General features: G+C 41.1%; 1 protein-coding gene across 1 annotated transcript in view; it reads left to right on the top strand.

The window, feature by feature from the left end:
- The window catches only part of CKMT2 (creatine kinase, mitochondrial 2), a 43903-nt gene extending 35417 nt beyond the window's left edge, over nucleotides 1-8486 (top strand). The window contains exons 7-10 of the mRNA XM_042451932.1: nucleotides 1552-1675; nucleotides 3163-3297; nucleotides 3499-3624; nucleotides 8226-8486. Coding sequence (XP_042307866.1) covers nucleotides 1552-1675; nucleotides 3163-3297; nucleotides 3499-3624; nucleotides 8226-8345 — 505 coding nt within the window. The 3' untranslated portion in view covers nucleotides 8346-8486. The remainder of the gene's footprint in view (nucleotides 1-1551; nucleotides 1676-3162; nucleotides 3298-3498; nucleotides 3625-8225) is intronic.
- Nucleotides 8487-17001: the final 8515 nt, after the last annotated feature.

Below are 17001 nucleotides of genomic sequence, written 5' to 3'. Positions count from 1 at the left end.
ACCTTCTATTTCATCATCCAACTAATTTATGAAGATGTTGACCAACATTAGGGCCAGGACAGAACAGTGTGATCTTGTCAGAAGCAAGCCCTGTTGAGCTGAATGGAACATATAACTTTTAAAAACTGATAATTTAATATATTCCAGTTATGGCTTGAAAGATTTCTTGGTGGAATGGATAAGGGAGAGGTGGAAAGGGAGGGAAAGCCCTGGTGTAGCCAGGAAAAGTAGGGGCAGAAGGAGAAAAAAATGAAATCAAGAAAGAAAGGGATGGAAAAGGAGAAGTACAAATGTAGCCAGGAGAATTTTTGAGGTGGGGAAATAGAAAAAGAGAAGGAAGGGTAGCAGGGAAGGAAGAACAATGCAGAGTTGTGAAGAGGAGAAAGATAGAGAGAAGAAATGAAGACATATATAGAGGAGCTGTGGACAGACGAAGGGAGAAGGAAAAGGAGAGTGGGTGGAATCCTCTATAGTGAATCCTGGCCCAATTTCCCACCATACCTATTTACTGGTCAACAAAGGTTGTGATCAATGGTGGTCTCTTCCACTGTCATTCCAGCGGCTAACATTCCCACCTCCTTGCATGAAGAATTTCCATTGTAACAGGCAGAAACAGTCCCTATCACAATTTTGTCTCTCAGCAGAGATGACTCATGGGGAGAGGAGATGATAATATAAGCCAGCTGCTTCCTGAGATACAGGGAAACATACCTCTGCTGATCATAGTAGCTAGTGACTGGCAAGTGGGGACTGGGGACTCTTGTGGTACCTATGCAACCCCTAAAAGAGGGGGCAAATAGGGATTGTGAATTCAAAGCAGTCATGAATGTGTAACTTTGTTATGCATTTCATTTGTGAGCTGCCTTGAATCGCTACTGGGAGAAAGGCAGCATACAAATGAAATAAATAAAAATAAATAAATAATACCTACCCAACAGGATTCTAGTCAATGTGTGTGTGAGAGAGAGATAGGGAGGGAGGCGGGGAAGGAAAGTAGAAGATGTTTAGCCAGGAGTTCAGAGCGTGAAGGAGAAAGAGGTTGAGAAAGAGAGAGATAGGTAACATCAACAATGAAAAAAGGAAGGAATCAAGTGCCTAAGCAGAGCTGAAAAAGAAAGCAATTTATATCAGACTAACTATAATGAAATTCATGTGTGTTCCAATAAATGAAATTGCATTGCAGCTTCGAACATGGGAACAGAACTGGGGAAGTTAATGGGAAAATAGGAAAAAAAAACAAAACAAAACCACAATCCTGTAGTAATACATACAGGAAGAAGGAGAAGGCTGCCAGCAAATCCTTTAAAGAGTCAAAAGTAGCTGCTCTGAATTAGCCTGCAGAAGCATGGGCCAGCATCACAAATTGAAAAAGAAATTATTTTCAAGGCAGTGCTCTTATCCTGAAATTCCTCTCCCTGTCTGAAGGCTGAGGGGAGATGAGACAAGCCCATATTTCTGGGACCTCTAAAAAAGGGAGAGGTGATGAAATGATGAGGCATGTTTTAAGGTTCATGCAACTGCAGTGCCAACTGCTTATTCTTTTCCAACCAGGCACAATAATGACAAAACATTTCTTATTTGGATCAACGAAGAGGACCACACAAGGGTGATCTCAATGGAAAAAGGAGGCAATATGAAAAGAGTCTTTGAACGATTTTGCCGTGGATTGTTACAGGTAGGCACTCAGTTCTGTCATGGAAAAACATGGACTTTAGAAATCATTGTTATAGCATCTGTCTGTGCTTTTGTGCTATTGCTGGTAATTTTTCCGCTTATCTTAAGGTCTGATAGTTTTTAGAGAAGTGCAGAATAGGGTCACCACATGCAAAGGTAGACAGAACTCCTGCATGTTAAAGTGCTGTATGAGGAGGAGGATTTCAGCTGGCATGGCTTAGTCAAAGAAATGGATCATTCTCTGTCTGCCTCTGGGTGGAGGATGTAGTTTTCAATTCTCTACTTTATTTTTAACCTTCCAAATAGAAAAGAGTGAGAAGGTTTCTCAAAATCTAGTGCAAGTTTTCAAGGGAAAGCATGTTAATTGCAGGAAACTTTGCTTTTTGTTGTACATGGAGACTCTTCCAGAAACGTCATTTCCCTTTGCAGTCTATAGTAACCTAATTTTAAGTTGTTTTCTAAGTTTAAAATCCAAAAGATGTGTTTTTTTCTGCTTCACCTTCATAGAGAATATTGAGAATAATTTTAGTGCAAATATGCAGTGAATATTTCTTATCCAAAGAAATGGATCCAAAGAAAGTATAACACATCCTAAGACAACCAAACCACAGTGCTATTGCATCAAATATGTCTAAAGATGTCCTTTTTTACCAACGCTAAGGATAATGTGCAATTTTGGGAATAAAGATTCTGGAGTCATGTGGGTTGGGGAATGTAAGACTTGTGATTCAACACTTCTGGGGTATGGGGAAAGATTGGAGTGTTTCCTAAGACTCTCTCAGAAGTATTCACTCTTTGGACAAGGTCTCTTCTGGCCCAGCTACTATGACCTTCAGCTTTCCAGTTAGTTCCTAAGGAAAACATGCCTATGATTGCCTACTGAAAAACATAATATAAATCAGGCTTCTAATCTGTAGCTCTTTAATCTCAAACAGGAAAAGTTGGTGATGAGCTAATATGGTTGGAATATGCATGCTGATAACACATTAGAGTGCTGAGAAATAAGCCTGACACATTTTCCAATAGAGAATTCTGACTATCTGAAACCACTAGGTCTGTTTTCTTAGTAGAAATTCTTAGGCATAGATGGAAAACACAGTAGGCGCCAAAGCTATAGATTTATTATATATCTTTTTAAAAGGCAAAAATGTACAGTCGGACCTCTGTATCCATGGGGAATCCATTCCGCCGCCGCCCCCCCTGCGAATACCAAAATATGCATATGCTCAGGTCCCATTTTTCTTAATGGTGGTGTGGTGCATGCCTTGCTTCTACAAGTAGAATATTACAAGTCACTGGCTATGCTGGCTGGGGGCTAGAGATAACTTTTGCAAGCTCTGTTTTGTCTGTACATCTGTCACAGCAAGCTTCAGTGCTGTGCAATTATAATATAAACTGCTGGGGGTAGAATGTATTTTAACAAGACACTGGTGCTTACCAACAGCACATTTTTATGCTGTGGCTCATTACATTTTATTTCCCCTACAGGTTGAAAAGTTAATTAAAGAACGAGGATGGGAGTTTATGTGGAATGAACGCTTAGGATACGTCTTGACTTGTCCTTCCAATCTGGGAACAGGATTACGTGCAGGAGTTCATGTTAAACTTCCCAAGCTTAGCAAGGTTGGTAAGCACCTAAAATGACTTTTCATCATAAATTAATCTTTTCTATTGTCAGTACGAACAGTTTTCAAGAATTAGCATTGCCTCTACATATCTTCAAACTTAAAAATGTAAAATGTGAATGAAATAAACCATTGTTTTCAAGCACATCTGTAATACAATTCACCCACATTTAAAATAATCAAGTCTCGCTTATTACAGGATCCTAGATTTGCAAAGATCCTGGAAAACCTGAGACTTCAGAAGCGTGGCACAGGTGGAGTAGACACAGCTGCTGTAGCAGACATATATGATATCTCCAACCTAGATCGTATGGGCCGATCAGAGGTAAGCTTCTTACCCCTATTTTGAGATAGGATAGAAGCTCAAGCAAAAATTACTTACATTTGCAGTGCCATTCTGTACATGTCTGTTCTTTGTTTTAGAATGCCCCCCTCCCCCGGAAGCCTCAAGGATGCGGATGCTGATTTCATTCTAGTGTCAAGTTAAAACACAGCTTTTCATTAAAAAATTTTGGACCTAATGATCACATTTGTACATGCACATGACTTTAAACTGTTTTAACACTACATTGTTTAATATGTTTTTAGCCTGTTTACATGATTATTCTATGACTTGGGATTCTGGGAGTTGGAATCTTAAAGGGAATTTGCCCAAGTTCTGTTCAAATGTATGTATGTGTGGATATGCTCACGTAAAATTTAGGACCTAAATTGAAATGAAGGGGAAAGCTTACATGATAGATAAAATTAAACAGAACTATCTGGCCTGAATCTTTTTAATGAAGTTTGGGAGAATTCCATAAATCATACCATAGGAAGAGATCCTAAGCAATGATCTAAGTAATCCTCCTATATTAAAGCAGGGCTTTTTTCCAACGGCATTGCCCTTCCATGGTGGTGGGATTGTCTGCTGAGAAGCAAGAGGCTATGCTGCTGGCAGGGTTCCCCATGTCAGACAGGCTTTTGTTGAGGAACCAGACTAAATGTGCCAAAAAGCTACTAGGCAGCAGTAGTAGTGGGGCTAAGAATCTTGCAGGGACAACAGCAGTGGCATCATAGCTAACATTTGTTAGTGCTGTGCAGTAGGAGGCAGAGTAAACCTCTCTTGAATGTATTTTACCATGAAAACCTTATGATGAGACAATCCAAAATGAAACAAGAGATAGTGGCAGAAGATGGAACTCCCAGGTCAGATGGCACTCAGTGAGCTACTGGGGTGGAGCAGAATACAACTATGTGTAGTGTTGTGGGTGACAACACTACTGGACTCAAGCCAAAAGGATGTTCAGCTGTTGACATGCTCAGAGATGAAAGGAAAGTCCAAAGCTGCACAACACATATTTTAGGAACATGGAATGTGAGACGCATGAATCAGGGGAAGCTAGACATAGTAAAATAAAAAATAGGAATAATAATATTAAGTTTTATTTATATCCCTCCTCTCCAAAAGGGTTGATTGCAATATTTGTAGTGAGAGAACTAAAGTAGACAGGAAAGGAACATTCAAGTCACCTAATTGACAGAGTTTTCCTCAGAAAATGAAAATCTAAGAAGAAATGGGGTGGCATTAATAGTGAGGAGAAACACAGCAAAAGAAATCAACCAATATCAGTCTGAACAAATAAGACTTCAGCAAAGCAAAAAGGCCTCCACCAATAATGCAATGGATGTAATTACAACATACACAAACTAGACAGTTCAACAGAGAGCATGGGTTGAAGGGGGCATGTATGGAAGGCCTCTGTTATTGTGCTTTGCCAGTGTACCCCTGGGCACACTCATGCACTGTACACGCAGTGCATCACACATGCAATTCTGTGGCCAGTGATACAGGTGGGCGTCCAATGGAATGGCATCTGGTCAGGAAAAAGGGGGTAACTGAGGGTTGCAGGCAGTGTGTTTGTGCAATGGTGCACATACATGGTGCAGGGGTGACAAAAACTTGCTCAATACAGCTTGATAGCTCATGGTGGGTATTTGGCCCATCTTGGGAGCAGGCTATGGGGTATAGACCCATAGGATTTTGACTCACTTTCAGAAAACCCAGGATCAAGTTGCTTTTTCTTGCCCATCTTCTTTGGCTCAATGTATAGTTGTGAAAGCTGGATAGTGAAGAAAGCTGATAGGAAGAAAATCAACTCTTTCTAAATGTGTTGGAGAACAGTTCTATGACTGTCTAAAAAGACAAATAAATGGATCCTAGAGCAAATCAAGCCTGAACTCTCCCTAGAAGACAGGATGACTAAATGTAGACTGTCATACTTTGGAAATATAACGAGGAGACAAGACTCATTAGAAAAAATAATAATGCTTGGTATGGTAGAAGACAGTAGGAAAAGAGAAAGACCACATTACAGATTGATAGACTCAATCATGGAAACCACAGCTCCAAGTCTGCAAGACTTGAACAGGGCTGTTGAAGACAGGGTAACTTGGAGGTCCCTCATTTGTAAGGTTGCCATTAGTCAAAGTCAACTTGATGGCAGTTAACAACAACAAAGCAGGATTTATTGTACCCAGGCCACCTTTATCTTCTCAATTCTGTACTCATTTGACAATGGATCCAATATCTAAAGGATGTAACCAATGAAGCAGGTACATTCATTACCCCAAAGAACGTTCAATTTAAATAAGACAAGACAGAGCAGCCCAAGAGGACAGGGAAGTTTCATTATCAGACATGTATTTTTCACTATATAATAACATTAATGTGATCATAAGATAAATGTTTTTTTCCTTTGCTTTTCCCACCGGAACAAAATAAAGCTATTTACTTTTGGTTTGCTTCAGTCACTGGTCAATACAAACTTAATAGATTTTCCACCATCCAGCAATCTGGAAAATAAGAACTCTAGTTTCCCCACATGGATTGCTTGTAAAGGGAGAATAAAATAAATGACTAAATCACTCAAATATCTCATACTGTAAAGGAAAAAAAATCAATTTAGAATCAGTCATTGGCACAATCAAAAACATTGGCTTAGGCAAATTGTTTAATAAACCACCACTCAAAACAGGTAATGGGCCATTTTCTGAGGCTTAGAAATATCAGTAGTACAGTGTCCTTAATATTAGCAGTGGAAATAAAACATGTCAAAAAGGTTTAGCACACTGCTATTTCAGACAGGCTTTGATTGGGCTGTCCAGCTCAGGCGTGTCATCTGAATTATCAGACAATGGCATCAAGTTTTTTAAAAGGCAACAAATGTCAGATGCTGTCACTGGGTAGAACTTGAGTGCTTCTCCTTCATCTGGTGGACTCTCAGAACTGTTGCTTGGAATGTCCTCCTAGCAGTGAACTATTCTTTGTTCTGGACTGGATTTGCCCATTGAGACTGACCATTGAGTCCTTCTTCACATGAAGACTTATAAAACCTCATGCTTAACCTGAGACCTTTCTTCAGAAACAACTACCATGTTCAGGCATTATTCATATCTAGGCTGACTACATGTACTATTTTAAATGGAACAGTACCGTCATATTTCCAGACTCTCCCATTGTTTTAATATAAATGTCAGTTTTGTACCGTTTTCAAGAAAGATGTCCTGTTATGTCGCAAAAATATTGAAATTGTGGTTGTCAAAAAAAAAAAATGCCATGGAGTGTGAGATGTTTTATGTTGAAAGAACATAATTTGCTGCACAAAATTACATAATTGGAGAAATATCCACGGTACATTTGTGGTGAAATACAGTCCCCCTCTAGGTCTACCTAAATTTTTGTATGAGGCCACTAAAGAATCATTGTTAGCTCAATATATTCATGTAATAAACCTTTTGTTATCATCTCACCTTTTCATGAATATGGAATATTACATAACCCTGTCCTGTTTTTGCCATCCCAATGTCCCATTTTTGTCCTAGGGAAATATGGTTAGCCTACTCGTATCATTTCCTCAACAGGTGAGCAAGAGAGCTCCTAGCTCTGCCCTAACTTTTCTCAGTAGGCAACATTACTAAAGGGGAGAGGTTCCTGGTGTATGGGGGTAAGGGTAACCATCCTCTTCAGACTTATCACAGCCAGTCAGCGGTGGTTCTCATGCCAGTGCAGTGGGGAATCAGCTCTGGGTTTAAGTCCACATTTTAGAGGAACTATTGAATGTGGTGAACCTCTTTTAGGAATAGGATTCAGTAGTTTCAATAGCCCCTTTAAACTAAAATTGAGAATGGATTTACTGCACCACTGGCATCAAAGCTGCCAGCTGCAACTGCTTTCTATGAGAGTAAAATAGTGATTGAGCAGGTGGGATAAGACATTCCCCTGCTTGAATGTTGAAGAAAGCAAAGTGATTAATGCTGGGATATGGCTAAGGTCTTCCTGGCTTGGGTATCTTTGTGGTCCTTGGCTTTAACATCCTGGCTTGGGCTCTTTTCCTGGATCATGTAAGTTCCATGAATCAATGTATTCCCAAGCCCTAGTCTAGACAATTCTCTTTCCCATAATCTCCCTTTTGTTTATGGTTCTCAGGATTCAACTCCATGTTTTGACAAATGGCAATTGACATTGATATTGAATATGTGGATGCTACTAGCTACACCAGCTAGCATTTTCTATACCTTCAGCTATTAGAGAAAGAGGGCTATACTATACTGCGGAGATACTGCCTCTTCTGGGATCCAAAATTCAGCAAGATCACATGATGGATTCTTTCTGGACTGCACCACTTCAGACTGCAGATTGTATATTCAGACTGGTCTTTTAGAGCTCTAGTGCCTCACCAAACTACAAATCTTTGGATTCTGTAGGACAGAATCATGGCATCTAAAGTGGTGTCAAACTGCTTTAATTCTTCAGTGTGGATACGCCATTTGAGTCCCATTACTAGGAGAAATAAATGAATAAAATAATAGTAGTGATAAATAATTATCAGTTCAGTTCCTTATATAATCTCAACAGGTTTTTCTTTCTTTTCTTTTTTTTTTAAGGTGGAACTTGTTCAGTTAGTCATTGATGGTGTGAATTATATGGTTGACTGTGAGAAAAAGTTGGAGAAAGGTCAAGATATCAAGATACCGCCACCACTGCCCCAATTTGGAAAGAAGTAAAACCACTTCCAGTGATTATCAACTGACCTGGAATGTGTCTGTTGCGGCAGATTTTTAAGCCTGTATATTCAATTCCTTAAAATCTTGCTACTAAGAAAACATCCTAGCACAAATTCAGTAAAATGCTGCTTCTGCCTCACATGTTTTATGTCTCAATAACTTATTTTGGAAGGACAGGTCTTAACATTCAAACAAGCCAATCTATGGGGGTGGTGAGGTTGGTAGGTTAGGCCACCATGATGTATATGTGATTCCAGCAGCAAAGCAGATAGCAAAATAGCCGGGATGGGGTAAGGTAGCAACATCAAGAGTGTTTTCTATAGTATCTCTGAGAACATGAGCAGCACCCACCAATCACCGCAATGAATACCAGTTACACCTATAATAGCTTGTCCATAGAGAAAGGCACTAATCAACCTGCAGAAACAATGGGAGTGTCATGATTATGCCACCTTGCCCATACAATCCACCCACACGATGCACACCTCCATGGTCCCACTGCTTTCATTTGGCTGCCCATGCCAGCCAACCACATAGTCCATGGTAATTGGTATGTAGCTACTGGTTCTTCTGCTAGCATACTACACCATGACATGCCATCAATTGCTCCCCCACTTCATACAACTCACCTACCCGGTCATCACACTAGCTCTATCTGAGGTGTAGCATAGGGAGAATCAAGCGGCTTAGAACACAACATGACTCGCAGTGGCAGTGGAATACTGTGAAGGGTCCCTTTCCACTGCTTATTTCAGCACGGGCAGCTGAAGTAACAAATGGTAAGTACTGAGTTCAAAGCTTTTACATAAATTGTAATTTATCTGTACATAAATTGAAAGGGAATATGACTGCAGGCACTGCATCAACAGCATACAACAAACAGTCAGATATTTATCCAAGTATAAACAGCATCACCTTCATATTTCATCTATTTTATTTCTTACCACACAATACCCTTCCCAAATTTACTCTGCTTTCCATAGTGTGCAGACAGAGCCTTTCCCAGACTGGATAATAAACAAATTAGATACTGAGGAAAGAACTCAGATCCCTGTAGCTCCTCACATGGCACATCCTGCAATATGAAGCTTTGTTGTTTTTGTATCACCCACTGGTGCCACAGACTCATCAGCTGGTCTTCATTGAAGCTAGAAGTGTTTAGATCTTAGCCAAGTACATCCTGTTTCTGGCTCTTGCTGTAAATCATGGTGTGGAGTGCCACAAGGGTGACAGCTCAAGTGTTTTGCAGGAAAAGAAGGCTGGTGAAAACAGCAGGAAACAAACAATGCAGAAAGTTTGCCAGAGATAAAAGGATCATGTTGACTACGAATCCACAAAGAGTGGGAGCACTGTAAAATCCTCCAAAATTAGTGCTGCCAGATCTCAGAACCTGGCCCAAATCTCCAGTTTTTGTGGGTCATCTCCAGGCAGAAAACAAGGGGGCAAATGCTCCAGTTTTGGTTTGAGCACATCCAGTCACGAGGAAAGAGCTGTGTGCCAATCTCCAGCTCAGCTACTAGAAAAATCCAGTGTGTGAGGATTGATTTGTTGCTGCAACTTGCAAAGATCTCCACCAGGGAATCTATGGAGTTTATCAGACAAGGGAAATTGGAAGTATAATCCAATGGCAATCCAAACACAATCATGGGGTTTAACGTTATTGCGTGATAGACTACCACACACAAAATCGGGCAATGGCATGCTATTTTCAGACAGTGGGAAGCCAGTTCGAATGCAATTCGTATTCCCATAAATTCGCTGAACTAGCGAATTCATGTGAATGCGTTATGACCCCACTTCCTTTTCATTCGAAATTAATAGAAATTCCTCACATGTGATAAAGTCCTATGTATTTATTTAGTTAGCTTCCTTCTTCCCTCACAATCATTGTGGTGTCAAGATTCACCCTCCACTCTGCTATGCATCCACTTTTTGGCTGGAAGCGAGTAAATTGACTAAATGTTCCTAATCCTGTCTCCCTAAATAAGAAGAAATAATCCCCTTGTTTCATTTTGATTTGGAAACAGCCTTTTAAACTAAGGTCCAAAACATACTGCAGAAATAATCCAGTATGAAACCACTTTAACTGCCCTGGCTCAGTGCCAGGGAATCCTGGGAATTTTGCTTATTGTAGCACCAGAGCTCTCTGACAGAGAAGGCTAAATGTCTCACAAAACTAGTTTCCAGAATTCCCAAGCATTGAGCTGGGGTAGTTAAAGTGGTATCAAACTGGATTAGTTCTATGGTGTATTTTTGTTCCTAAAATTTCTGTGTTAGGGGCTCTACGGATGGGCAGTCTCGCTGCCCCTTTCTGACCCAGATTGGTGCCGTGACAACTGCACATCGCGGCACCAGTCTGCCCTCTGTAGAGCACAAAAAGGAGCTAGAAAAACCAGCTCCTTTTTGTGCCCTCAAAGGGGTGCCACAGCTGCCGTCGTGCAAATTGATGATGCCCCTTTGGTGCAGAACTGTTTGGACGTTGCGCCAAAGGGGCACCATTGTGGTGTGCGCCATCTGAACAGGCACATGCCAAGTTGGTGCCCGGGCAGCTTGGAGATGCTCAGCACTCACCCCACCCACAAGCCGGCGCTTTTTGCCAGTCTGTAAAGGGCCTTAATTTCCAAACAAAAAATGTGTGTATGTTTTTGAATGACAAGCTGTGAGCAACTGTGGTTGATACTTAATAAATAACCTTTAATGACATCACCAGGGCCTGTCCCTAGGTCTCAGATATTGGCTAGGAAACCTCAGGGCCAGGATGATAGTCCTGAATGGGCAACCCTATCCAAAATGTTGAGCTTGTATAAATTTCCCCTTTCCTTTTCAGTGTCAGACATCCTATAAGAAAGAGTGCGCTAATGATGAGTTAATTTCAAATTTTTAAAAAGGCCACCTCTTTCTGCCCTGAATCATTGCCGCAGCAACTGCATGTTGCGGCAACGATCCGCGTTTCAGGGCTCCTTTTTCTGCCACTACAGAGGCATCATAAGTGCCCTGGCACAACACTGGACATCCCTCATGCGCCACACCATTTGGATACAGTGCATGAGGCATGTCATCATGGCGCACACAGTGTAATGGCGGTGCACCAAGATGGTGCCTGCTCTCCCCTACCAAGCCCCAATTTCAGCTCCAGGCCAGCGCAAAGTGCTGATCTGTACTAGGCCTAGTCACAAAAGAAAGAGTTCATCCAAAATAATGGGCACAGTCCTGTTTCTGGGAGTATTCCATGAATTCCAAAGTCCCCTAAAGAGCTAAACATAAGCTATGCAGACAATATGCAGTCATTCAATTGTTACTCCTATTTAAATCCCATATTAGAGGAAGAGAATGTTGTTGGAGAAAAGAATTTCCTGGAGTGTATCTTTTTTGGAAAGCTTTTCCTGTTCTTCTGTGGTCTCTTGAAAAGTAATTGAAGCTATTCTATTCCTCTCTTTAAAATAAGAAAACCAGCCCATTGACTGTCCATGTACAAGTAGTATTTGACCAACTTCATATATTTTGAGCTCAGACCATGGTTTGCCTCAAACATACTTCTGCTCTCACTTATTCTCTGTGTACGACCCTGGATTGGCTTCGTTTTCCACTGTTTTTTTTCTTGGAATATAGGTGCATTTATGTGGACACTTGCCACATTGAAACAGGACAGTTATTCTGCAAGGTTACTTCTTGTCTCCAATACTGGAGGCATGATCAGTGGAAAGTGTATTCCAGACACTTGGACCACAGAAAATATGCAGCTTTACTTCTGTATTCCATCTGAATCAGGAGAGGCTGTGCAAGTGCATCTGGACCACCACATGAAGCTCCATGAACACCAATAAATTGAAGTTAAATCTTGACAAAATGGCTCTATGTTTAAGTGATTCCCACTTTTGAAAGTGCGATAGGTATACAGATTATTATGGATGGTATAGCACTCCTCTTTACATAGAAGATACGTAGTTTGGAAATTTGTCTTGATTCAGATCTGTAACTTCAATGTTAGGTAGAATTCAAAGATATAGCTGTGTTAAGAAAGGAGGAGGAATAGCACTATATGTCAGAGATATTTACACCAGTGAAGAGATCCTGGACATCAATCATGGAAGCCAGGTGGAGAGCATCTGGATAAGAATCAAAGGGGAGAGAAACAACAAGGATGTTACGGTGGGAGTCTACTACAGACCCCCAAGTCAGACGGAGGAATTGGATGATATCTTTCTAGAACAGATGACCACACACTCAGAAAAGAGAGATGTAGTAGTGATGGGCGACTTCAACTATCCTGATATTTGCTGGAAGTCAAACTCAGCAAAATCCTCAAGGTCTAGCAAATTCCTCACTTGCCTGGAAGACAATTTCATGGTCCAAAAGGTGGAAGAGGCAACAAGGGGGTCAGCTATTTTAGATCTGATCCTAACCAACAAGGATGACTTGGTTAATGGGGTACAAGTGGTGGGATCATTAGGTGGAAGTGACCATGTTCTCCTGAAGTTTGTAATACAGTGGAAAGGAGAAGCCAGGCATAGTCAGACACGCATCCTAGACTTTAGGAGAGCGGATTTCAGTAAACTTAGAGAAGTATTGAGAGCGATTCCATGGTCAGAAATACTAAAAAATAAAGGAGTACAGGACGGATGGGAGTTTCTCAAAAGAGAGATACTGAAGGCACAATTTCAAACAGTTCCAGTGAGAAAGAAAAACGGGAGGTGTCTCAAGAAACCAGGATGGATGACTAAGGAACATTCAACCGAGCTAAGTTTGAAACGGAACATGTATAAGAAATGGAAAAGGGGGGAAATCACAAAAAAGGAATTCAAAGAAATAGCAGGCATGTGTAGGGGTAAAGTCAGAAAAGCTAAAGCGCAGAACGAACTCCGGCTTGCTAGAGAGGTTAAGAACAATAAAAAGGGCTTTTTTGGATATGTCCGCAGCAAGAGGAAGAAGAAGGAAACAGTAGGGCCACTGCGTGGAGAAGATGGCAAAATGCTAACAGAAGACAGAGAAAAGGCAGAATTACTCAACACCTTCTTTGCCTCAGTCTTCTCAGAAAAGGCAAAGGGTGCTCAACATGAGGATAATGGAGCAGAGGACAGTACTGTATAGGGGAATTTCAGCACAGAATAAGTAAAAAGATAGTAGAGGAACACCTTATTAATCTAAATGAATTTAAGTCTCCGGGACCAGATGAACTCCATCCAAGGGTATTAAAAGAACTGGCAAATGTAATATCGGAGCCATTGGCAATAATCTTTGAAAACTCCTGGAAAACAGGAGAGATCCCAGCAGACTGGCGAAGGGCAAACGTTGTCCCCATCTTCAAAAAGGGGAAAAAAGAGGATCCCAACAATTATCGTCCAGTTAGTCTGACATCAGTACTAGGAAAGATTCTGGAGCAGATAATTAAACAGAGAGTCTGTGAACATCTAGAAGGCAATGCCATAATCACAAAAAGTCAACATGGGTTTCAGAGAAACAAGTCATGCCAGACAAACCTAATCTCTTTCTTTGATAAAATTACTAGCTTGGTAGATGAAGGGAATGCTGTGGATATAGTATATCTTGATTTCAGTAAGGCCTTTGACAAGGTTTCCCATGACATACTTGCAAACAAGCTGGTAAAATGTGGGCTAGACAAAGGAACTGTTACATGGATCTGTAATTGGTTGACCGGCCGAACCCAAAGGGTGCTCAACAATGGCTCCTTTTCATCCTGGAGAGAAGTGACCAGTGGGGTCCCACAGGGCTCTGTCCTGGGCCCAGTGCTATTCAACATCTTTATCAATGACCTGGATGACAGAATTGGGAGCATACTTATCAAATTTGCAGATGACACCAAATTAGGGGGAATAGCTAATACCCCAAAGGACAGGATCAAGATTCAAAATGACCTGAATAGACTAGAAAGCTGGGCCAAAGCTAACAAAATGAAATTCAACACGGAGAAATGTAAGGTATTGCACTTAGGGCGGAAAAATAAAATGCACAGATATAGGATGAGTGACACCTGGCTGAATGAAACTACGTGTGAAAGGGATCTAGGAGTCCAAGTAGACCACAAGTTGAACATGAGTGAACAGTGTGATGCGGCAGCTAAAAAGGCCAATGCTATTTTAGGCTGCATCAATAGAAGTATAGTGTCTAGATCAAAAGAAGTAATAGTGCCACTGTATTCTGCTCTGGTCAGGCCCCACCTAGAATATTGTGTCCAGTTCTGGGCACCATAATTCAAAAAGGACATTGAGAAACTGGAGCGTGTCCAAAGGAGGGCGACAAAAATGGTGAAGGGTCTGGAAACCATGCCCTATGAGGAACGACTTAGGGAGCTGGGGATGTTTAGCCTGGAGAAGAGAAGGTTAAGAGGTGATATGATAGCCCTGTTTAAATATTTGAAAGGATGTCATATTGAGGAGGGAGCAAGCTTGTTTTCTGCTGCTCCAGAGAACAGGACCCGGAATAATGGATGCAAGCTACAGGAAAAGAGATTCCACCTGAACATTAGGAGGAACTTCCTGACAGTAAGGGCTGTTCGACCGTGGAATGCACTCCCTCGGAGGGTGATAGAGTCTCCTTCCTTGGAGGTCTTTAAACAGAGGCTGGATGGCCATCTGTCAGGGATGCTTTGATTTGGATTTCCTGCATGGCAGGGGGTTGGACTGGATGGCCCTAGTGGTCTCTTCCAACTCTATGATTCTATGATTCTATGATTCTAATCTGTAGAATCAGTACATAGAGAGATCTTGTAGCACCTTTGAGACTAACTGAAAGAAAGAAATTGGCATCGTCACATACTAATGGCATATATATGTCTGTGCCTGGCTTTCACTCCGCCAAATGCATATGAGGAAGTAGACTGAAGTCTACGTAAGCTCATGCTGCCAATTTCTTTCTTTCAATGTTAGGTGTTCATGTAGTAAACAGTGCTTATGGCTTGGTCAACCAACTTTGGCCATTCCTTGAATGGTCCATGTTTTGATAACTTCCTGATTGAACTCTAATGCATTTTGCATAGGATTTCCCTTTAAGACAATCTGAAGGCTACTATTAGTATAGAATGTTTCTGCTGATTGTTAACAAGGTCCATGAAGTGAGCATATTTTTGTCTGAAATCTTTGTATTGGCTGCCAGTGAGTCACGAGGCTTAAAGCAAGGGGGTAGTGACACAAAACCATAATTATCTCTGGGCCCAGGTACTTAGAGGATCAATTTTGTGACCTGGGAATAACAAGCAATAGCAATAGCAAGTACATTTCTATACCGCTTATCAGTGCACTTAAGCACTCCCTAAGTGGTTTACAATGTGTAAGTTAATTGCCCCCAACAAGCTGGGTACCCATTTTAGCGACCTTGGAAGGATGCAAGCCTGAGTCAAGCTTGAGCCCTTGGCTAGTAGTGAACTCGCAAACTTGCATTTTGTGAGTGAGTGGCTGCTGTACAGGCATTTAATCTCCAGATTGTGTATGGGATGCCACAATCGGGTAGAGAATGACTCTGGCCTGGTTACAGAGGAGTGCAATAAAACTTGTGCTTAAAAGTTTTCAACCTGCACCTAGGTCAGGAGGGAAGGATGGAAAAGGGCAGTGCAATCATCTCCAATGTGTACAGGGATTGGTATTATGGATAAAGATCTTTGTTTTGATTGGATAAGTATAACATGCAGTGAACACCTTTGTTTTGGATGGATAACTGATAAGCTGAGCAAGGCTAAGGAGTGAGTTAAAAAAGCTAAAATAAAAAGCCTGTATATGTTGAGAAACTGAAGCATGTCCAAAGGAGGGTGACCAAAATGATGAAGGGTCTGGAAACCATGCCCTATGAGGAATGACTTAGGGAGCTGGGGTTGTTTAGCCTGGAGAAGTGAAGGTTAAGAGGTGATATGATAGCCCTGTTTAAATACTTAAAGGGATGCCATATTCAGAAGGGAGCAAGCTTGTTTTCTGCTGCTCCAGAAACAATGGATGCAAGCTACAGGAAAAGAGATTCCACCTCAACATTAGGAGGAACCTCCTGACAGTAAGGGCTGTTCGACAGTGAAACACACTCCCTTGGTGTGTAGTGGAGTCTCCTTCCTTAGAAGTCCATCTGTCAGGGATGCTTTGATTGTGATTTCCTGCATGGCAGGGGGTTGGACTGGATGGCCCTTGTAGTCTCTTCCAACTCTATGATTCTATGATTTTAAGGACAGTAACAACCTATGGGAAGATATCAGCATGTTCAGGGGAATTTTAAAAAAGCTTTTAGGGAATAAAACCTAACGAGGAATAAAAAATAGCCCCATAAAGACTGAAAATGCTGAACATACACAGGATAATGAATGTCTACTGGGAAACAACAACTTCATTGGTAAGGAAATTGGAAACAGAAACCAGGGAACAACATGGAGGAGGGCATGGCTAGAATCCTGAAACAGGAGTACTCCCTTAAATATCTTTAGGAAGTAATGATATAATGCAAAATTGTGTTGTAGGTCCCACTTCTTTATTTACTGTTTGCATTTGTTGTATGCCTTCAAATTGTTTCTGACTTATTGTGACCCTAAGGTGAACCTCTCACACGTTTCCTTGGCAATATTTGTTCAGAAAGGGTTTGTCTTTGCATTTATTTTTTTTGTACATTCCTACAGAGCACAATATTACTAGCATAATCTGTTACTATTAAACTTGCAGAGTGAAGT

The sequence above is a fragment of the Sceloporus undulatus genome, chromosome 2 (assembly GCF_019175285.1).
Source record: "Sceloporus undulatus isolate JIND9_A2432 ecotype Alabama chromosome 2, SceUnd_v1.1, whole genome shotgun sequence".
Lineage (NCBI taxonomy): Eukaryota > Metazoa > Chordata > Lepidosauria > Squamata > Phrynosomatidae > Sceloporus > Sceloporus undulatus.
Note: the sequence above shows the minus strand (reverse complement) of the source record. Positions and strands in the feature narration are given on the sequence as shown.